Raw genomic sequence first — 23,139 nt, 5'->3', positions numbered from 1 at the left:
TAATCAACACTATCACTGTACTTCTTATATATGTGACTGACATGTTTCTATGCATCTAATCTATGTGTGATGCTCTATTCTTTCTGTTATAAATTGTCGGTTACCGATGATGAATTGCAGGCCGGCTTTTTTAAAGAGGCTGTGCATGAAAACACTATTATTTTTTTAAATAAATCCTTTAACACTAAATGACAAGTACAGTAAGCAACACTGTCACTGTACTTCTTATATATGTGACTGACATGTTTCTATCTATCTAATCTATGTGTGATGCTCTATTCTTTCTATTCTAAATTGTCGGGTACCGGTGTATGCCGCTGCTGAATTGCCGGCTTTTCATGTAATACATTGTACATTATTCTTAGCCATCCAGCTTGTCATCCTTCAGAGACACTGCAGAGTGCAGGCATTATGGGAACTTCCGATTCCGGTATTCGATATTCTAAAAGTATCGGAACTCCGATACCGCGAATATCGGTCGATACCTGATATTTCAGTATCGGAATGCTCAACACTAACCATCAATGATGACAGGAGAAGGGAATGAGAGCATGCACACACTGATGCTGTGTGTGGGCTCGGCATCTGCAATTTCAGAACGGACATGTTCTCATATCCTTGTACTGTCATCAAGGGCCACCCGCTGCTGTGTGATCCAGTGTCACTATTTATCAGATAAATGGGAATCCCACAGCGGATCAGTTATCATACACATATGGCTAAGATATGCCGTTAAAGGAATAAAGCTGATTTCATACTGTGAATGCAATGTCTAGAAAAGCTTCTGGCTGTTAGTCAAAGAAATCAATAGGTCTCCACCTACCCAATGTAGGCAAAAAGAGTGTACATTTATTCTCTGACAGGCTGGTATGTTTCAGTATGTCTTTTTACTGCATGCAGTAGTGCAGCCTGTACAGAGGCATCCTGTAAAAATTATGTGATGTGCGGTGTACGTTTCCTTTTTGTGAACATGAAAACCTATAATGACATATGCTGCTTTATGGCTGTTGAAGGCTTCTGTCTGAGGTATATATCATATATATATAACAAACATACCACTTAAAGGGTCCGGTACTTTTATATTAATGGCCTATCCCTAGGATAGGTCATCAGTTCCAGATCGATGGGCGACACCCAGTACTCCCGCTGATGCTGTGTTGGGAATGGCCGAATGTGCGGAGTAGCTCAGCTCCATTAACTGTATAGTGGCCTCAGCTGGGCTATTGCAGATCCACCTCTATTCATTCAAATACTGGCAGAAGTGTAATACCCATCCGCAACCACAGTACAGTGACTGAGCTGTGCTGTTCTGCTCCCCAACTAAGCACATCAGGCCGGCATCAGGGGAAGCTGATCTGCAGAGGCGCCGGGTGTCATAGCCCCACCGATCTGGTATTGATGACCTACAGTATTTTAAGTATAGGCCATCAATATAAAAGCAGCAGGCCACCCTTTTAACACAGCAAATCTTGGACAAAACTAAATTGTTAACTTGTGGGCAAAAAAAAATGACATCAGATTTGTGCTTCATAAAATAACTTTCAAATATTGCATTTTATCCCTCTGTTCAGGAGCAAGCTATACTATAAATTCTTCTGCCCATCTTTCTCCACAATGCTTGGCCAGCATTAAAAAGCAAGTGATGGAGCCATTGAAGGTTCGGAATTGTCATTTGAATGTTACAGGATGTGTTGCTAAGCATGGAGGCATAAAAATATATATAAGGGAGTCTAGTTGTTCTGATTAACTAAGTCCACAGACTTTCGGTATAGGATAGGTCTTACAGTATGAATATCATCAGAAAATGTGATATATGAGATATGATAAGAATCAACCCATCTTATAACTTACATTTGTATGTACATGGCGTGTTTCAACATACCGCTGGCTCACCTTCAGTACGAGCTATCTAATTTTCCTCCATGGTGAAGTGGGTCACCTTTGTAGTGTACACTCGTCTGGTAATAAAAAACGATAATGTCATTCCAGAGCTAATCAAAGATTTCTTTCTCCTTTTTGATCTCTAGAAGAGTTTCCTGGGCTGCAGCACGTTTAAAGTGAAAGATCTGGTCAAAGCAAAGGAGCAACCATTGTCTCTCAATCTCAAGTAGGTTTTGTTTTTCTTCTTTGACTTTCTTTAAAGATACATTTAAAGCATGACAGTACAACAGAAGTGATATCTTCCTCTTGTTTTGTAATTGTTGCTAAATTGTGTTTCTTTTCTGAGAAATAAGCCTACGCTGCCCAAAAACGTTACTGAAAGTTATCTTAAATGGGCAATTCTGGCCATTTAGCTTATTGTGGTTTAAAAATATGCAAATGACCATTTCAGATTACCAATGTCTGTTGAAAATATGTTGAATAATGCAGATTTTCAGCTAGTTGGCTGAATTTTTGTTACCATGTATCAGATCTGTCTGTTTTGTTGATGGTTGAACGATCCAATGTTTGATTGATGGATCGCGTGGTGGTCGACCATGGTCTAAAGTCTATGTCTGCATTTTCACACAGTCAGTACATTAATAGTTTGCAAATCATATTGGGTTATATTGTATGGATATATATGCTTTAAATATTGGTTGTAAAAGTAACCTTTTGGGATAGTGCTGTAACAACTGGGAATTGGCTCCATTTTAATTTGTGCTGTGGAGCTGTCTTGTAGAAACAATCAAATAGTCTGTTCCTGAGCATGAGTTTGTTTTTTGTTTTCTGCAGCCAAGTTATTGTTTTTTTGGGCTGCCTCTTGTGTTTCCATCTTATTGAATTACATCAATGTTCATACACAGTGTCAGACTGGGGTGCCAAGGGCCCAACAGTAGCCAGCTCCAGGGACCCACTTTTCAGCTTCATGCAAATGTGACATCATCCTCAATCAAAAATATATATAACAATGAACTGGGTAGATTGTTAAATGAATAAGATGCTGCCTTTGTCTGTACATAGTGATTCAAGTATATTGTGCTAAGTACTGCTCATATAAGACGGTGGTGGCCCACTCCTGCACAGGGGCCCACCAGAGGATTCTCCTGTTCTCCTGTGGGCCAGTCCAACCCTGTTTTTACATCTTCAGGGCAATGACACATAGGCCATGATTCATCAAGTCTGGCCTTTTGCACACTAGTCTTGATGAACAGTGCACTATAGTAAAATACTCCAAATTCACTGAGTGGCGTTGTAGCATAAATTATGATAATTTTGCTGGTAACAATCAGCAAATGTTATATGTCTGAATCCAGCCCAAATGACCATGGCCCCAATTCATTAAGACAGGTGATGTTCAATCCGGTTTTGATGATGGAGCATGTTGGAGTGAGACTCACCTGATTCAGTAAAAGGAATGTCTAAAAAGTGGAGTGTGCCTCCGTGCACCTTGCCACAATTCTTGCTGAAGTCAGATTTGTAGCGTAAGGTATGCCACACATCATCATTAATTAGACGAGTGGGAGTCAAAACACCCCGTTATACCCAAGCTCTGCCCATTTTGGCATTGCTGATCAAAACTGGAGTGAAAAGATCAAACATCGCAACATTCTTGCACAACTCTATGTGGCGCATAAATGTTGCACCGTTTCAAAGCTTTTTACACCAGATTTGTTATAATACACTTCGATAAATTGGTGACCATATATTTTTAGGAAATTACATATAAAAATATTTTACTGATGTTATCAGAGCTATTACTTCTATAGTTTCTTTTGTCTTCTTGTTTCGTCTTTTTTTCCTACATTGATCGTGGCCAAAGAGTTTAAAGGGGTTTTCCAACTAAATACTCTTATTGGCTAGCCAATGAATGATCGTTGGTGGCCTGATCGCTCAGATTTCCACTGATCCTGGGAAGGCAGTCCCAAAAGCAATTCAAGTAAATGGAGCGACTGTCAAGCATACACACTACAGCTCCATTCTCACACGGGAATTGTGAACCACCATTCTCTAGATCTCTGGGGTCACAGCGGTCAGACCCACAGTAAACATATACAGTGGGGAAAAAAGTATTTAGCAGCTGCCAATTGTGCAAGTTCTCCCACTTAAAAAGATGAGAGAGGCCTGTAATTGACATCATAGGTAGACCTCAACTATGAGAGACAAAATGAGAAAACAAATCCTGAAAATCACATTGTCTGATTTGGAAAGAATTTTTTTTTTAAATTTTGGTGGAAAATAAGTATTTGGTCAATTACAAAAGTTCATCTCAGTACTTTGTTATATATCCTTTGTTGGCAATGACAGAGGTCAAACGTTTTCTGTAAGTCTTCACAAGGTTGGCACACACTGTTGCTGGTATGTTGACCCATTCCTCCATGCAGATCTCCTCTAGAGATGATTTGGGGCTGTCGCTGGGCAGACTTTCAACTCCCTCCAAAGGTTTTCTATAGGGTTTAGATCTGGAGACTGGCTAGGCCACTCCAGGACCTTGAAATGCTTCTTACGAAGCCACTCCTTCGTTACCCTGGCGGTGTGCTTGGGATCATTGTCATGCTGAAAGACCCAGCCACGTTTCATCTTCAATGTCCTTGCTAATGGAAGGGGGTTTGCACTCAAAAGCTCACGATATGTGGCCCTATTCATTCTTTCATGTACAGTACAGACCAAAAGTTTGGACACACTTTCTCATTTAATGAAATTTCTGTATTTTCATGACTATGAAAATTGTACATTCACACTGAAGGCATCAAAGCTATTAATTAACACATGTGGAATTATATACTTAACAAAAAAGTGTAAAACAACTGAAAATATGTCTTATATTCTAGGTTCTTCAAAGTAGCCACCTTTTGCTTTGATGACTGCTTTGCACACTCTTGGCATTCTCTTGATCCAAACTTTTGGTCTGTACTGTACAGTCATGGCCAAAAGTATTGAGAATGAGACAAATAGTAATTTTTCCAAAGTTTACTGCTTCATTTTTTGTAATGGCAATTTGCATATACTCCTGAATGTCAAAGAGTCATCAGCTTAACAGCAATTACTGTACTTGCTAAGTCAATATTTGCCCAGAAAATTAACTTTAACCCCCAAAACACATTTCAACATCATTGCAGTCCTGCCTTAAAAGGAGCAGCTAACATCGTTTTAATGATTGATCCATTAACACAGGTGTGGGTGTTGATGAGGACAGGGCTGGCGATCAATCAGTCATGATTAAGTAAGAATGACATCACTGGACACTTTAAAAGGAGGCTGGTTCTTGGTATCATTGTTTCTCTTCAGTTAACCATGGTTATCTCTAAAGAAACACGTGCAGCCATCATTGCACTGCACAAAAATGGCCTAACAGGGAAGAGTATCGCAGCTACAAAGATTGCACCTCAGTCAACAATGTCATCAAGAACAATGTCATCAACAACATCATCAAGAACTTCAAGGAGAGAGCTTCCATTGTTGTCAAAAAGGCTCCAGGGCGCCCAAGAAAGACCAGCAAGCGCCAGGACCGTATCTTAAAACTGTTTCAGCTGCGGGATCAGACTACCAGCAGTGCCGAGCTTGCTCAGGAATGGCAGCAGGCTGGTGTGAGTGCTTCTGCACGCACTGTGAGGCGGAGACTCTTTGAGCAAGGGCTGGTTTCAAGGAGGGCAGCAAAGAAGCCACTTCTCTCCAGAAAAAACATCAGGGACCGACTGATATTCTGCAAAAGGTACAGGGAGTGGACTGCTGAGGACTGGGGGCAAAGTAATTTTCTCTGATGAATCCCCTTTTCGATTATTTGGGACATCTGGAAAACAGCTTATTCGGAGAAGAAGAGGTGAGCGCTACCACCAGTCTTGTCTCATGCCAACTGTAAAGCATCCTGAAACCATTCATGTGTGGGGTTGCTTCTCAGCCAAGGGAATCGGCTCACTCACAGTCTTGCCTAAAAACACAGCCATGAATAAAGAATGGTACCAGAATGTCCTCCAAGAGCAACTTCTCCCAACCGTCCAAGAGCAGTTTGGCGCCCAACAATGCCTTTTCCAGCATGATGGAGCACCTTGCCATAAAGCAAAGGTGATAACTAAATGGCTCATTGAACAAAACATAGAGATTTTGGGTCCATGGCCTGGAAACTCCCCAGATCTTAATCCCATTGAGAACTTGTGGTCAATCATCAAGAGACGGGTGGACAAACAAAAAACAACAAATTCTGGCAAAATGCAAGCATTGATTATGCAAGAATGGACTGCTATCAGTCAGGATTTGGTCCAAAAGTTGATTGAGAGCATGCCAGGGAGAATTACAGAGGTCTTGAAGAAGAAGGGGCAACACTGCAAATATTGACTTGCTGCATTAACTCATTCTAACTGTCAATATAACCTATTGGTACTCATAATATGATTGCAATTATATTTCTGTATGTGATATAAACATCAGACAAACACTAATAAAAACCAGAGGCCAGCAGATCATGTGAAAATATAATTTTGGTGTCATTCTCAAAACTTTTGGCCATGACTGTACACGGATCAGTTGTCCTGGTCCCTTGGCAGAGAAACAGCCCCAAAGCCTGATGTTACCACCACCATGCTTGACAGTAGGTATGGTGTTCTTTGGATCCAACTCAGCATTCTTTCTCCTCCAAACACGACGATTTGTGTTTCTACCAAACAGTTCTACTTTGATTTCATCTGACCATGGTTTCATCTAACATCGTTTTAGTGATTGATCCATTAACACAGGTGTGGGTGTTGATGAGGACAGGGCTGGCGATCAATCAGTCATGATTAAGTAAGAATGACATCACTGGACACTTTAAAAGGAGGCTGGTTCTTGGTATCATTGTTTCTCTTCAGTTAACCATGGTTATCTCTAAAGAAACACGTGCAGCCATCATTGCACTGCACAAAAATGGCCTAACAGGGAAGAGTATCGCAGCTACAAAGATTGCACCTCAGTCAACAATGTATCGCATCATCAAGAACTTCAAGGAGAGAGCTTCCATTGTTGTCAAAAAGGCTCCAGGGCGCCCAAGAAAGACCAGCAAGCGCCAGGACCGTATCTTAAAACTGTTTCAGCTGCGGGATCAGACTACCAGCAGTGCCGAGCTTGCTCAGGAATGGCAGCAGGCTGGTGTGAGTGCTTCTGCACGCACTGTGAGGCGGAGACTCTTTGAGCAAGGGCTGGTTTCAAGGAGGGCAGCAAAGAAGCCACTTCTCTCCAGAAAAAACATCAGGGACCGACTGATATTCTGCAAAAGGTACAGGGAGTGGACTGCTGAGGACTGGGGGCAAAGTAATTTTCTCTGATGAATCCCCTTTTCGATTGTTTGGGACATCTGGAAAACAGCTTATTCGGAGAAGAAGAGGTGAGCGCTACCACCAGTCTTGTCTCATGCCAACTGTAAAGCATCCTGAAACCATTCATGTGTGGGGTTGCTTCTCAGCCAAGGGAATCGGCTCACTCACAGTCTTGCCTAAAAACACAGCCATGAATAAAGAATGGTACCAGAATGTCCTCCAAGAGCAACTTCTCCCAACCGTCCAAGAGCAGTTTGGCGCCCAACAATGCCTTTTCCAGCATGATGGAGCACCTTGCCATAAAGCAAAGGTGATAACTAAATGGCTCATTGAACAAAACATAGAGATTTTGGGTCCATGGCCTGGAAACTCCCCAGATCTTAATCCCATTGAGAACTTGTGGTCAATCATCAAGAGACGGGTGGACAAACAAAAAACAACAAATTCTGGCAAAATGCAAGCATGACATTCTCCCAATACTCTTCCGGATCATCCAAATGCTCTCTAGCAAACTTCAGATGGGCCCGGACATATAATTGCTTAAGCAGGGGGACACGTCTTGCACTGCAGGATATGAGTCCCTGGCGGCGTAGTGTGTTACTGATGGTAGCCTGTGTAACGTTGGTCCCAGCTCTCTGCAGGTCATTCACTATGTTCCCCCTTGTGGTTCTGGGATTTTTGCTCACCATACTTGAGATAATTTTGACCCCACGGGGTGAGATCTTGGGTGGAGCCCCAGATCGAGGGAGATTATCAGTGGTCTTGTATGTCTTCCATTTTCTAATTATTGCTCCCACAGTTGATTTCTTCACACCAAGCTGTTTGCCTATTGCCGATTCAGTCTTCCCAGCTTGGTGCAGGGCTACAATTTTGTTTCCGATGTCCTTCGACAGCTCTTTGGTCTTCACCATAGTCGAGTTTGGAGTGTGATTGTTTGAGGTTGCGGACAGGTGTCTTTTATACTGATAACTAGTTCAAACAGGTGGCAGTACTACAGGTAATGAGTGGAGGACAGAGGAGCCTCTTAAAGAAGAAGTTACAGGTCTGTGAGAGCCAGAAATCTTGCTTGTTTGTAATTGACCAAATACTTATTTTCCACCATAATTTGAAAAAAAATTCTTTCCAAATCAGACAATGTGATTTTCAGGATTTGTTTTCTCATTTTGTCTCTCATAGTTGAGGTCTACCTATGATGTCAATTACAGGCCTCTCTCATCTTTTTAATTGGGAGAACCTGCACAATTGGAGGCTGACTAAATACTTTTTTTTTCCCCACTGTATGTATCTCCTCTGCAGTGGGGTTTTAAAGGACGTTTGATGTTTATTTGTCATTATTTTGATATTCCTTCATACACCCTACTAATGCATTTGACCTCTTACCGTGTGTTTGAAATTGCTTAGATCTTGTTCTGCATCCGCGTAAATACTGACACCTACAGGTTAAAAATATATTTTATGTGTATTGCACCACAGTTTTTTTTTTCATTTCAGTCACTTTGCCATTGTCATCATTCTCCCTTTTTTCTGTTGATCATTTTTTATTCTTTTTTAAAATGTCTTCATATTTTTCAGTTCTATGCATATAATGTAAGCATATAACATCAATATTTATGAGAAAGATATACAAATGCAATGGCAAAAATGGGGGTTTCACCAGTTTGATGCTGATATCCTGTATTTAGGACACATTATCAGTATCCATCAGCAAAAAACACAAGTAAATAGATCTGGTTGACTGGCTCTTTTCAATAGCTAAGCCAGCCCTCTTCTTTGTCAATGCATCAGCTATAACTGAGAAGGGAGCTGGCAAAGCTATTGAAAGTATTTCTTCTCTGGTCACATTCACAGAGTTTCTTGCGTCAAACCTAAGCCAGAAGTAGGGCTGTCAAAACTAGGGACTGATGCTGAAACCTGGAGATGACAAACTTGGTATAATGTTAAAAGCTGCAGTTGGCAAGAGTAAGTAGTGTGATCTGTAGCAAGGCAGATATACCATTCAGGGCTTCAAGTGGGAGCTGTAATGGTGGCACTATTGGTGTCTCCAGTGGCATAACTAGAGTTCGATGGGCTCCGGTGCAAAATTTTGACCTGGGCCCCCACCTGTATGTTCATCAGATGTATGGGCTCTTGTAGTGTTCCAGATCCTGTGGAGACATACGTGTGCGCCTTCCCATGTAATAATGAACCCCATCTTATAATAATGTCCTCAATCATGGCCCCTTCCTGTAATATGTCCCCCGTCCTGTGGCCCTTTTGTGTAATAATATGCCCTATCCTGGCCCCTTCCAGTAATAATGTTCTCCGTCCTGGCCCCTTCATGTAATAATGTCCAATAATCCTGTGCCCCTTCCAGGAATAATATCCTCCATACTGGGCCTTTTCATGGTATCATGGTATAATCTCCCCCATCCTGGGCCCATTTCAGTGATAATGTCCCCCATCCTGGTAAAATGTCTCATCCTGAGCCCCTTCCTGGTATAATTTCCCCCATCCTGGGCCCCTTCCAGTAATATTTTGTCAACCATCCTGGGCTTTTTTCAGTGATAATGCCCCTGTTCTGTGTCCCTTCTCCAACAAATGTTAAAAAAATAAACAATTTTACTCATTTTCCTCCACTCTGTGGTGTGTCCTCTTCTAACCCGCTGCTAACTTCAGCATGCTAGCGACAGGCAGCACATGACTTCGCTGCGTTGTGCCGTTAGTGACTTGCATGTCAAGGTCAGCTGCTGGCCTCTGATTGGCCAGCAGCGTGTATTGCAGCACAACATTGCACTGCAGCTGAATGTGTCCTCAGACGCATATCCAGCTGAAATAGCTGCTGGCGTCAGCAGATCTTCCCGCCGCACGGAACCAGTGGTAGTCACACTCCCTGCGACCTCGATCGTTGCGCCCCTGGGTGTCTCCCAGCTTTCCCTGATACAGAAACAGAGGAGGACTGATTAAGTACCTGTATTTTCAAGTGACTTTTTATCACAGAGAGGAAAAATGTTGTGTAATTGTATTCACGACTAAATTAAATATATTATTGGACACAAGTTAGTTTAATTAACAGTCCCCAAATGATACACTGCTGCTAAGGTGCTTTTTTCTTTGCTCAGAATCAGTTGCAGGTTTTCTGGAAATGTAGTGTATCATCTATGTCCTAGGACTAGGTGATAAAATACATTATACATTCCCACCATGTGAAATGCTAGGGACAAACAAGGACAGGACATGTCTCTAAGAGCTTGGATGCCAGTGTGAATAATACCAAATTTGAACTGCTTATTCTTATCTCTGTCTGAACATTTGGGTTTCAGATTGGGTCATCCTCATTTCGTGTACTGCAGTGTATAGAACAAAAACTAACCACAATTCTGTATTCTATTCTGTGTCTCAAAAGGATAATAATACTTTTGCTCTTGGTACATGTTATTCCCGAAGCACAGGCCAAGGGTGTAAATAGAAAGGCCAGACAAATCAGTGCTGGAATTTGTACAAGATGAAAACTCAAGATGAGTTATTGTATAAAAGATTTAAAGGAGTCCAACACTTGAATATAATAGTTCCCCAGGGACAGAAAGTGATACAAGGTGAAACTTTATAACACACCTTGTTCTACATGAGTACATGTGCTTCATCCTTTCTACTATTTTATAGTAACATGGGGCCTGATTCATTGTTTCTCTGCGCAAAATTTGGCACAACCCTACTCCAATTCCCCCTGGAGTCATTTTATTTACCTCAGTCGTTTTGATGCATTTTTTATGACATTTTGCACAATGTGCTACTTTTCTTGATGAAGGTTTTAAAAGCAGTTAAAGACGGAAAAAGAGACAGTTTTGGGCTTTGCGCAAAATTCAGGAATTCTGATGATTTTTGATGAATTTGGCACAAAAAAAAATCGATGAAAACCACAAGTCAAAAAAGAAAAGTAACTTAAAAAACAGAAATAGGCTACACGGGAGCTTATGTTCCAGAGGTCTATTCAGAATCACTTCTTTAACCGGCAACTAGAGGATGTGGAAGAAAGAGTGGAAAAACCTAGCAACCGCAAAAAAATATTAGTTATATATATAAAACATCTTATTTATTTGGATATGGCTAAAAACAAAGAAAAAATGAAGATAATATAAAATAACTTGGTGGACACTGGGTCTATGCGTTTCAAACCTTACAGGCTCTTAGTCTTGATCAAGACTAAGAGCCTCTAAGGCTCAAAATGCGTAGACCTGGTGTCCACCATGTTATTTTATATTATCTTCATTATTTCTTTGTTTTTAGCCACGGAATATGTATTAGGAAGTGGGTATAATAAAAAATGTTAATTTCCCTAAATAAATTATACAAGTCTCAATAAGAATATAGCAGCAGGGTCAATAAATATACATACTGAAAAAAAAGTCCAAGTGGATTGATAAATAAGAATGTATAGGCACCTCTGGAAATATCATAAGATAGACATACCATATAATAGGGAATAGCACCAAATCGGAACACCCCAGGGCTCCAAAGTATGTTTCGCCAGGATGCTTTCTCAAGGAGTATTTTTTTTATTGAACATCATTCCAGATGTTGTGTTTATTCACATTTATTAGTAGGATTAAATTATTAAAGAGCTTGACTTATGGTGTAGCTGCATTCAATAGGTTGCACTTTTTCTCTCTGGGAGTGAGTTAGTATGTATATTTTTTTCCCATGAAAGCCAGCACCCCCTGAAGGCTGTATCACAAGTGTTTCATTTAGCAAAACACACCCTGCTTTGTATTAATGAGGGGAAAATGTCCCAAAACAGTTTTTCTGTTGATGGTTATCTGACTTGGCTGATATACTGGGTTATGTTTTTAAGGCTTGTTAAAGGATCAGACATTGACTTATAGGGTATCTACCGATATACTGGGTTATGTTTCAAGGCTTGTTAAAGGATCAGACATTGACTTATAGGGTATCTACCTTCAATAGGTGGGATAGCTCTTTCACAGAGGTAAGATGACTAGTATCCATTTATTAAAACCGTGAAAACTGTTCTTTATCTATGTGTTAGTTTCCAAACTTTTTGTACTATATACAGTATATCTACTGGTGCTGACCTATATTTCCCCTCATAGATAAAGGGTTTAATTCCTGTTTTTACCCTGCATAAAAGTTACCACAAATTGCAATTATTCACTTTAAGTATTTTGTTATGATAGGTCAGAAAAACTGTTGCCTTTTGATATGTTCCCCTATGGTAAGATAGCAGTAAAGTTGGAGCCGAGAAGTGCTTTCAAGATTTCAGTAGCAGAAGGAAAATTCATTGCCGCACTCAAGAAATCGTCTTTGCTCATTAAACCAGCCTTCTCCTTTTTTGTTCAGTTTGATTGAAAACTGCTTGAAAGAAAACTTTTGAAGGGCTGCAGACAGGAAATATGTCTGCAGCTCCCTTTTACCCAATATTGTACATTCTAATTTGCCAGCTCAATTTTGTATCAATTTAAAAGTCAAATCATTGTCAGTTCTTTAGTCTAATTAGTTAAATAAGTTCTAATTCTATGTTTCTTTTATTTGTGAATTTTTCAGTTGACTTAATTTGTCGTTTGAAATAGATGTCAGATCAGGATAAGATATCCTTCTCTAAAGGAGAACATCACAGGCTTGCAATGAATAAAATAAGGTTCTGTCTTCTACCAAAGCAGAGCCAATTAGTGTAAGTTATATGGTCTTATATCAAAGGATAATTCTTTTTATTATATTATCTTGGTACGATCTCCATTATTTTGGACCGTGCTTAAAACCATCTGAAAGGTCACCACAAAACAGTCTACAAATGATTATTTACCTAGAATACAATATGATTAACTTTCATGGACTAGTCCTACGCAACTTCTTAATCTATCTTGTTCAAACTTTCCAACTTGATTTTTGTTCATCTATATATTAAATCTCAAATATGACATTCTTGATTGCATATTCTACAACACCATTCATTCACCACTGTTCATTCACCACGTATGTTCACCCTATTTCTTCACAAGCAGGAAAGAAAATGGATAAAAAAATTTTTAGGAACATCGAATAACACATTTTTAATGTTGATTTATATGGCATGTAGTCAAATGTTGGTTAATTTATCAAGTGTGCTACAGGATTTTAAGGAATGTACAGAAACTTGCTATCTTACACATGGGAACTAATGTCCTTCTGATCCCATTAATTTTGAGCTGGCATATGGAAATGTCTGGTCTCCTATTACTAACAGAGCAGAGAGGGATGTGCTGTGGTCAGTTGCCTACTGCCAGATAAACCTCTGCGCTGCAATGAGGAGGGAAATGGCTGATCTCCTGGGATACATAACATATTATGTGTATGTATTTTTTTCATACATAAACATATGAGAAATATAAATAATATATGCATATAGATATAGACGGCACGAGACGCTGAGCTCAGTGATTGGCTGCTGGACTGATGTGACATGTCAACGAGACAGAAGCAGCGGCAGAGTGAGTACCATCTGATTTTGATATTTTTCATGAGTTTTATAATTTGGGGGATCACTTTTATAAAAATGGAAAACCACTTTAAATATTAACCCGCTCTTAACATTGTGTGACGGGAGTGGTGGAACCACTGTGCCGCAATACGAGGAGAGCCTGGAGGGGCGAAACTAGGAGCTACACCAGCACTGACCTCGGATGCACAGCAGCTGACCCCCAAGGGACTGGAAGCTGGAACAGCCAAGAAGGGAAAGTTCAACTGGTAAAGGCAGGCATGGCAGGAACTTAGGGGCTGTAGGTGCTGGCAGGTATGACTGGTATGAAGGTGGGCACAAGCAGGTGCAGGCAGGTACAGCTGGTATACAGGTGGGCACAGGCATGTACAGGTGAGTACGGCTGGTCTATGGGTGGGCATAGGCAGGTGCAGGTGGGTAAGGCTGGTATACAGGTGGGTGTAGGCGGGTATGGCTTGTATACAGCTGGCACAGCTGATGCAAGCAGGTACACTGGAAGGCACAAGCAAGGACAGGCAGGAACAAGGCAGACACTAGCTTGTACTGGTAGGTACTAACAAACTAGGGGCCTGAGAACTAGCAAGCGTGCAGGAAACAAACGAATAACGTTGCTCAGGTACCTCCCATCAGGTGGAGGTGCCTTAAATAATAAAAGTGTCTTCCAGGACATATTAGGATGATGCACGCTGTACCTGTAAGAGGGAGGGAACGCCCGCTCTAAGCACAGTGTCCAGAAATCTGCCCGCTGTGCGCAGACCCCGGGCAGCTGCCGGAGGAGGAGGAGAAGGAAGTGCGGGAGGGGAGCTGCGGCAATGAGTAAGTCGGCATCCCTGCCGGGGGAGGAGGGAAGCATGCAGGGACTCCGGCGCCACACATTGGACATAATGGTAATGAGGTTGCTGTGTATGAGGTCAGCTCAGGAGCTGACCTTGCATCATAATTGGCAGATGATTGCAGCCATGCTCACTGCTGTTAACTGTAAATGCAGCTGCCAGTCTCTGACAGCAGCATTTAAAGAGCATAGTCTGGGGGAGGGGGGAGATGCAGCATTCCCAAACTCATAAAATTGCGCAATTTAATTTTTTTTCGCACTTTCACAGCACTTAGATTTTTTACCATTGTTCAGTACATTAAATGATAAAATGAATATTGTCATTCAAAGCTACAACTTATCTCTAAAAAAAAATCAGGCTGTCATCCAGGGATACAGCACCAGAAGATGGCGCTTCTATGAACGCGCCATTTTCTGGGGTGGCTGCGGACTGCAGTTCGCAGCAGGGGGGGCCCACAAAGCTTGGGCCACCCTGCGCTGTGGATTCCAGCCCCCAGCTGCTTAGTTGTACCTGGCTGGACACAAAAATAGGGCGAAGCCCCACGTATTTTTTTCTTTTACTTATTTCATGAAATTCATGAAATAATAATAAAAAAAAGGGCTTCCCTATATTGTTATGTGCGGCAGGTACAAATAGGCAGCTGGGAGTTGGGGGCAGCCCGTTCCTGGATGCTGTACCTGACTGGCATACAAAAATATGGCAAAGCCCACGTCAAAATTTTTGGGAAAAAATAATTTAAAAATAAATAATAATTTAGGGACTGCATCTTTATTAACCCCTCAAGTGTCATTTAGTGTTAAAATAAAGGATTTATTAAAAAAAAAATTGGCGTGGGATCCCCCATAATTTTAGTCTCTAGCGGAGGTTAAGCAGACGGCTGGGGCAGATGTTTGATGCCTGGGAAGGGGGTAATACCCAGGGAGCTTCCCAGGCTACTAATATCAGCCCCCAGCTAAATACCTAGCCTTTACTAGCTATTAAAATGGGAGACCCCCCCCCAAAAAAAAATGACGTGGGGTCCCCCCTATTTTAATAGCTAGCAAAGGCTAGGCAGACAGCTGGGGGCTGATATTAATAGCCCAGGAAGGGTGCCATGAATATTGGCCCCCTCCCAGGCTAGAAACACCAGCTGTCAGCCGCCCCAGAAATGGCGCATCCATAGGATGCGCCAATTCTGGCACTTAGCCTCGCTCTTCCCACTGCCCTGTAGCGGTGGCAGTGGGGTAATAGGGTTGGTGTTGATGTCAGCTTATAATGCCTGCTGACATCAAGCCCAGGTTAGTAATGGAGAGGCGTCTATAAGACACCCCCATTACTAACCCCATAGTCAAAGTTAAAAAAAACCTCAAACACCCAGAATAAAGTCCTTTAATTGAAATAAACACACAATTCTTTATTGTTCTAAATTAAACCATACTTACCATCACGCCCATTCCAGCTGAAGCCAACGATCTCCTGCAATAAAAGAAAAATAATAAACCAACATCATCCTTACCTTTCCATGGTTCCCACGACAGCTACAGCTCTGCTACATCGAGATGACAGGCTGGACCGCAGCAGAACGCTGCCATCCAGCCTGTCATCCCGCAGACACTGAGAAGCGCAGGCTTGCTTGCGCTCCTCAGTGTTTGGCTGTGACGGCATCCAGATGAGCCGACAATGAACTCAGCTCACCTCATGCACGTCACTGACAGCGTGGGAGAATTCTCCTGCGCATGCGGTGAGCGTGAGAGACTCGGCTCATCTGGATGCCGTCACAGCCTGACACTGAGGAACGCAAGCATGCCTGCGCTTCTCAGTGTCTGCGGGATGACAGGCTGGATGGCAGCGTTCTGCTGCGGTCCAGCCTGTCATCTCGATGTAGCAGAGCTGAAGCTGTCCTGGGAACCATGAAAAGGTAAGGATGATGTTGCTTTATTATTTTTCTTTTATTGCAGGAGATCGTTGGCTTCAGCTGGAATGGGCGTGATGGTAAGTATGGTTTAATTTAGAACAATAAATAATTGTGTGTTTATTTCAATTAAAGGACTTTATTCTGGGTGTTGTGTTTTTTTTTAAATACTTTACTAGAAATTCATGGCGGTCATGTCTAATATTGGCGTGACCCCATGAATTTCGGGCTTAAGGCCAGCGGATAATACAAAGCTGGCTGGAACCCCTTTATTACCCAGTGAGCCACCGCACCAGGGCCCTGGATGAGCTGGATACAGCACCAGAAGATGGCGCTTCTATGAACGCGCCATTTTCTGGGGTGGCTGCGGACTGCAGTTCGCAGCAGGGGGGGCCCACAAAGCTTGGGCCACCCTGCGCTGTGGATTCCAGCCCCCAGCTGCTTAGTTGTACCTGGCTGGACACAAAAATAGGGCGAAGCCCCACGTATTTTTTTTTTTTTACTTATTTCATGAAATTCATGAAATAATAATAAAAAAAAGGGCTTCCCTATATTGTTATGTCCGGCAGGTACAAATAGGCAGCTGGGAGTTGGGGGCAGCCCGTTCCTGGATGCTGTACCTGACTGGCATACAAAAATATGGCAAAGCCCACGTCAAAATTTTTGGGAAAAAATAATTTAAAAATAAATAATAATTTAGGGACTGCATCTTTATTAACCCCTCAAGTGTCATTTAGTGTTAAAATAAAGGATTTATTAAAAAAAAAATTGGCGTGGGATCCCCCATAATTTTAGTCTCTAGAGGAGGTTAAGCAGACCGGTGGGGCAGATGTTTGAAGCCTGGGAAGGGGATAATACCCACGGAGCTTCCCAGGCTACTAATATCAGCCCCCAGCTGAATACCTAGCCTTTACTAGCTATTAAAATGGGAGACCCCCCCCCCCCCAAAAATGACGTGGGGTCCCCCCTATTTTAATAGCTAGCAAAGGCTAGGCAGACAGCTGGGGGCTGATATTAATAGCCCAGGAAGGGTGCCATGAATATTGGCCCCCTCCCAGGCTAGAAACACCAGCCGTCAGCCGCCCCAGAAATGGCGCATCCATAGGATGCACCAATTCTGGCACTTAGCCTCGCTCTTCCACGCTGCCCTGGTGCGGTGGCAGGGGGTAATAGGGTTGGGGTTCATGTCAGCGGCAGCTGCCATGAAGCCCAGGTTAGTAATGATGGGCGTCTATAAGACACCCCCATTACTAACCTACAAAGTGTTAGAAAGAAAAAACACACACTACACCCAGAAAAAAATAATTTATTTGAAATAAAACACACCATTTTATTTAATTCTTAGTTTACTAAAAAAAAATAGTTACCTGTCCACGTTCCTGCGCTGATCTCCCATGCACAGCTGTCACATCTGGAGATGGTGACAGCTGTGCATGGCTGCTGTAAGCTCACACTGCCGGGAACACGTCCGCTCCCGGCAGCGGGAGCCACTGACTGAGGTCACCGGAGTGCATTCAGGCAGCGCAGCTCCGGAGACCTCCTTCACGGCACTGCTGTACCGTGGGAATTTCTCACGATACAGCAGGGCCGTAAAGGAGCTAACCGGAGCAGCGCTGCCTGAACTCCGGCGAACCCTCTTATGCAATGACGGGGCTGCTTTACACATTCTATGTGGCTGCTCTAAACTGGAGATCATCGTGGGACACTCGTGGACTACTACGGAGGGGTAAGGATACACTTGTGGTTTATTATTGTATATTTTATTACAGGAGATCGATGGCTTCGGGGAATTAGGTGTCTAGGTGAGTATAGGTGTAGTTTTTTATTTTTTACTTTATTTTAGGTGGCGATCGGCGGGGACAGGTAATGTATAAACTAATTTATTTTAGGTAACCACTGGCCACCAATGACATGTATTTAAAATTTATTGGGGACCAAAAACAAATATATATGGAGGCCTAAAAGAATAAAAGATGTATAGGGGCAAAAATAACAGGATCAGGCTGATGGGAACTACTGCTCCCATCAAGCTGATCCTGCTGGCACGAGTGGACGGGGGACAGACATAGGCCGATGGGAGTAGTAGTGTCACACACCCGCAGACATCGCACAGACACCGCGCACACCCGCAGACATCGCACAGACTCCGCGCATACCCGCGCACACCAGCAGACATCGCACAGACACCGCACACACCCGCACCCGCAGACATCGCACAGACACCCCGCACACACTCGCAGGCATTGCACAGACACCGCGCACACACTAATCATGACGGGTCTGGGAGGTGAGGCTGACCTGTGTGGCCGTGGGAAAGTTCATGTGAGTTCATGCAGTCAAGCATGAACTCACATGAACCCTCTGAGGGCACCGCGGCTACTTCAAATGAACAGCTGATCGGCATCACCTGATACCTCAGCTGTTCATTTGAAATAACCAGCGGGAAAGCGCAGCACAGAACGGGAAAGCCGGCGGTGAAGTCTTTTCACCGCCGGCTTCCCCGCCCGGGTCCTTCGCTCCCCGCTCCTTGGTGCTGCGCTCCCCGCCCGGTCCTAACTTACGATCAGGATGGGGGGAGCGGAGGATCGGGATGGGAGACTGCGGGGAAGCAGTATGGGGCTGTGTGATTGTTTAAAAGCCGGCGGCTTTTTACCGCCCGCCGGCTTTTAAACTATCAGGAGAATTCTCCCACGCTGGGATGGCATTCTGATGACAGGCTGGATGGCAGCTGAGCGCTGCCATCCAGCTTGTCATCCTTCAGAGACACTGCAGAGCGCAGGCATTATGGGAACTTCCGATTCCGGTATTCGATATTCTAAAAGTATCGGAATTCCGATACCGCGAATATCGGCCGATACCCGATATAACAGTATCGGAATGCTCAACACTAATATTGACACATTCTGGAGAAATTGTTTAGCAAATTATGAGGACATTTTTACCTATTCCCTTTGTGAAGATGAAAAACCTGGGGCTAAAACCACATTTTAGTGGTAAAAATCTAATTCTTTTTTTTCACTGTCCAATGGTATAAAATTCTGTGAAACACCCATGGTTTCAAAATGATCACTGAACGTTAGATGAATTCATTCAGGTGTGTAACCTGTAAAATAAGGTCAATTATAGAGGGGTTCTGCTGTTCTGGCACCTCAGCGACTCTGCTAATGTTACATGCACCTGCAAACCATTCCGGCTAAATCTACACTCCAATATGGCACCCCTTCCATTCTGAGATTTGCACTGTGCTTGAAATGTACTGTAGATTCCAACTACATATCTTGCATTGGTGTACTAAGGAGATATTGTGTAATTAATTATGTGGCGCATTTTCTCCTATTAGCATTTTTGAAAATGAAAAACTTGAATTAAATGAACATTTTAGTGGGAAAAAAATAAATTTTTAATTTCCACAGCCCACTGTTGTAAAATGCCATGTGGGTTTAAAATGCTCACTATACCCTTAGATTAGAGGAATTCCTTGATGAGTATAGTTTGCAAAATGGAGTCACATGTAGGGGGCATCTTAAGGTCTCTCCTAATGTGACATGGCATCTGCGATATATTTTAGCAAAAAATTGTGCTTCAAAATTCAAATGGAGCCCCTTCCCTTCTGAGCCCTGCCATTTGCCCAAATACTATCTAATGACTACATATGGGGTGTGGATGTATTAAGCAGATTGCACAACAGATTGTGGGGTCCATTTTCTCCTGTTACCCTTGTGACATTGAGAAATTTGGGGCTTAAGCAGCATTTTTATGGTCAAAAACCTAATATTTAATTTTCACAGCTGATAAACTTTTAACCCTTCAAGCATCTTAGCAAAAAAAGTAACCTGAAAAATGATGCTGAATTAAAATAGACATGTGGTAAATGTTATTTAGTACTCATTTTGTGTGGTATGAGTATTTGTTTTAAAGTTTGAAAATTGCTACATTTTCTAAATTTTTGTCCCTTTTTTGAAATGTAATAAATACTGTAAATGCAAATCGTATCAACCTAAATTTAGCACTAACATAAAGTACAATGTATCATGAAAAAAAAAATTTCAGAATCACTGATGTGTGGAAACATTCTGAAGTTATTACCACATAAAGTGACACGTCAGAAAAATTGAAAAATTTGACCTGGTCAGGAAGTTGAAAACAGACTTTGATGGCAAGGGGTATAATTGCCTCCAGTTGTTTTGATAATAGTGAAATTATTCCTTTTTAGACATTTAAAAAAATATTACTTTCTCCAGATATCTGGTAATGTCTTATCAAGTGTGTGTATGCATTTGGAAGTGTCCGCACACAAGTGTGTACTAGTGCATATGTACATGACGCGCCCCCTGGGCCGTGTGTGTAGGGGAATACCCGGAGCCGGGTCTCTGTGTAATGCTGGGGGTTGTAGTCTCCGTGGCGGCGACCCGGTCCCGTGGCTCAGGGCGGTCAAACCAGTGGCGGACCTGTTTACTTGGTTTTTAATGTTGAAATGTCCGACTACGCCACCAGTGGATTGCGGTCACTGAGAACCGCCGCTGCGGTGCAGACCGCTGAGGCTGATGTTGTGTGCGCAGCAGAGGGTAGTATAACTCCCCACGGAAGGAGTATAGCCTCAGAGCAGTGAGTGCAGATGGTGGGGGTGATGGTGTGCGGGAGCAACAGTAATGACTCAGAGTCCAGTGATGCAGTCCAGGGTCTTTACTCACAGTTTTACACTCCAAGCCACTTTGCAGGTAATGGCTGCACACATCGTGCTGTGCTCACCAGGTGAGGGGCTCGGCCAACTCCCAGGTACCTTTGGAATGCTTTTCAGGACCCCCTTCGTGTGTCCTTTCTCTGGTCTGTCGTACCCCACAATTGACCACTTTTCTGTCCAGCTGCCTCGGGCCTTGGCGGGCAAACGTATGTTCCGTTTCCCTGGGTCCTATATGGTGCCTTCCTAATGGGTGTAGCGAGGGGCCGTGCACGTACAATGCCACTGCCTCCGGTTACTAGCTGAGGGTAGTTGCTCTCCTCCACTAGATGAGGGATCCGGTTCCCTTTCTTGGCCTGACCCCCCTACTCTGGTAGCGGCGGGCGTGTGGTGGCGGCTGGCCGGTCCGGACCCCTGGGGTCCCTTCACTCCACTCCTGGAGCCTCCTCCGTTCCTCTCTTTTTCTTCCCTCTCCTCCAGGCCCAGGCCTTAAGACTTGGCCTAAAAAACCAAGCAATGTGAACTGAGGTCTAAGATGGTAGACATGCAAGAAATAGGAGCATGTTCACACTAGCAAAAAGAAGCAAAACCTACAAAAGACAAAAATATATCTCATACCCTACCATCATTATATATAAATGTAAAGCAAAGTTGCATAATAAATATAGGGCACTTAGTGAACAATTTTTGATCAAAAAAAGTATACAAGCCGTCCCACCAGCGGCAAGGTGACCCTAAATTGGGACGGTACCTATACTGCCTATATTAAAAACCTTACTGTATATCAAAGTTGAAGTAATGCATATAAAAGGGTAGACAAATAGGACCGGGTCCCAACTCCAGACCACCTAGGCCCGTGGTAAGCTACATATATACCAATCAGCTCAACAAAGGGGATGCCACACCCTTAAATTGCACAGAATGCAAACAAGACAAAAAACCAAGCAATGTGAACTGAGGTCTAAGATGGTAGACATGCAAGAAATAGGAGCATGTTCACACTAGCAAAAAGAAGCAAAACCTACAAAAGACAAAAATATATCTCATACCCTACCATCATTATATATAAATGTAAAGCAAAGTTGCATAATAAATATAGGGTACTTAGTGAACTATTTTTGATCAAAAAAAGTATACAAGCCGTCCCACCAGCGGCAAGGTGACCCTAAATTGGGACGGTACCTATACTGCCTATATTAAAAACCTTACTGTATATCAAAGTTGAAGTAATGCATATAAAAGGGTAGACAAATAGGACCGGGTCCCAACTCCAGACCACCTAGGCCCGTGGTAAGCTACATATATACCAATCAGCTCAACAAAGGGGATGCCACACCCTTAAATTGCACAGAATGCAAACAAGACAAAAAACCAAGCAATGTGAACTGAGGTCTAAGATGGTAGACATGCAAGAAATAGGAGCATGTTCACACTAGCAAAAAGAAGCAAAACCTACAAAAGACAAAAATATATTTTTGTCTTTTGTAGGTTTTGCTTAAGACTTGGCCTGCCTGCGGAGCAGAGCCCATGCAGAGCCTCTGCTCCCAGCCTCCTTCTCTCTCTGCTCTCTCTCACTTTCTACTCTTTTTGACTGACTCTAAGATGGTGCCCACCTTATATACTCCCCTATACAGTGCACCCGGGATCTACTCTCCCCACCCACACACTACCGGGTTCCCCCTTTCTAGGTGTTCCCTCCCCCCACTCCAGCCAGGGACAGTTGTGCTCACTCCTGGGAGCATTGTCGCCCTGCCCCCCGGAAATGTGGTGTAGTGCATGTGGGTGTTAGGGTCCTGAGCCATACTCCATCCTTACCTGGAAGTGAGATATCACACCTCTGGGTGAGATGCAATACCTCTGTAGCGACCGAACCCTCGGGGAGCTACATACCCACTTGACAAGACTTCTCTTTTAGGGTAGAAGTTCAGTTCTTGAATGTTATCATTTTCTAAGTGGATCCTGAAGTCTCGGTTCTTAGTTTACATCTCTGTAGATAATGTTCTTCTAGTAGGGTTGAAGGTGCCTTTCAGCAGAGCTCTGGCTAATTCCTGTTCAGAAAG

At 42.9% G+C, this 23,139-nt stretch overlaps 1 protein-coding gene across 16 annotated transcripts in view; it reads left to right on the top strand.

Moving 5' to 3' along the window:
• INPP4B (inositol polyphosphate-4-phosphatase type II B) overlaps positions 1-23,139 on the top strand; it is a 911,138-nt gene that overhangs the window by 486,910 nt on the left and 401,089 nt on the right. For all 16 annotated transcript variants that reach the window (XM_073642182.1, XM_073642173.1, XM_073642215.1 and 13 more), the window contains one exon: positions 2,028-2,107. In XM_073642182.1, the coding sequence (XP_073498283.1) occupies positions 2,028-2,107 (80 nt within the window). The remainder of the gene's footprint in view (positions 1-2,027; positions 2,108-23,139) is intronic.

This window comes from Phyllobates terribilis, unplaced genomic scaffold (genome assembly GCF_046119375.1).
Source record: "Phyllobates terribilis strain yellow unplaced genomic scaffold, ASM4611937v1 Scaffold_1__5_contigs__length_1240528914, whole genome shotgun sequence".
In the NCBI taxonomy this organism is placed as follows: Eukaryota; Metazoa; Chordata; class Amphibia; order Anura; family Dendrobatidae; genus Phyllobates; species Phyllobates terribilis.
This window is presented reverse-complemented; position numbering and strand designations above follow the sequence as displayed.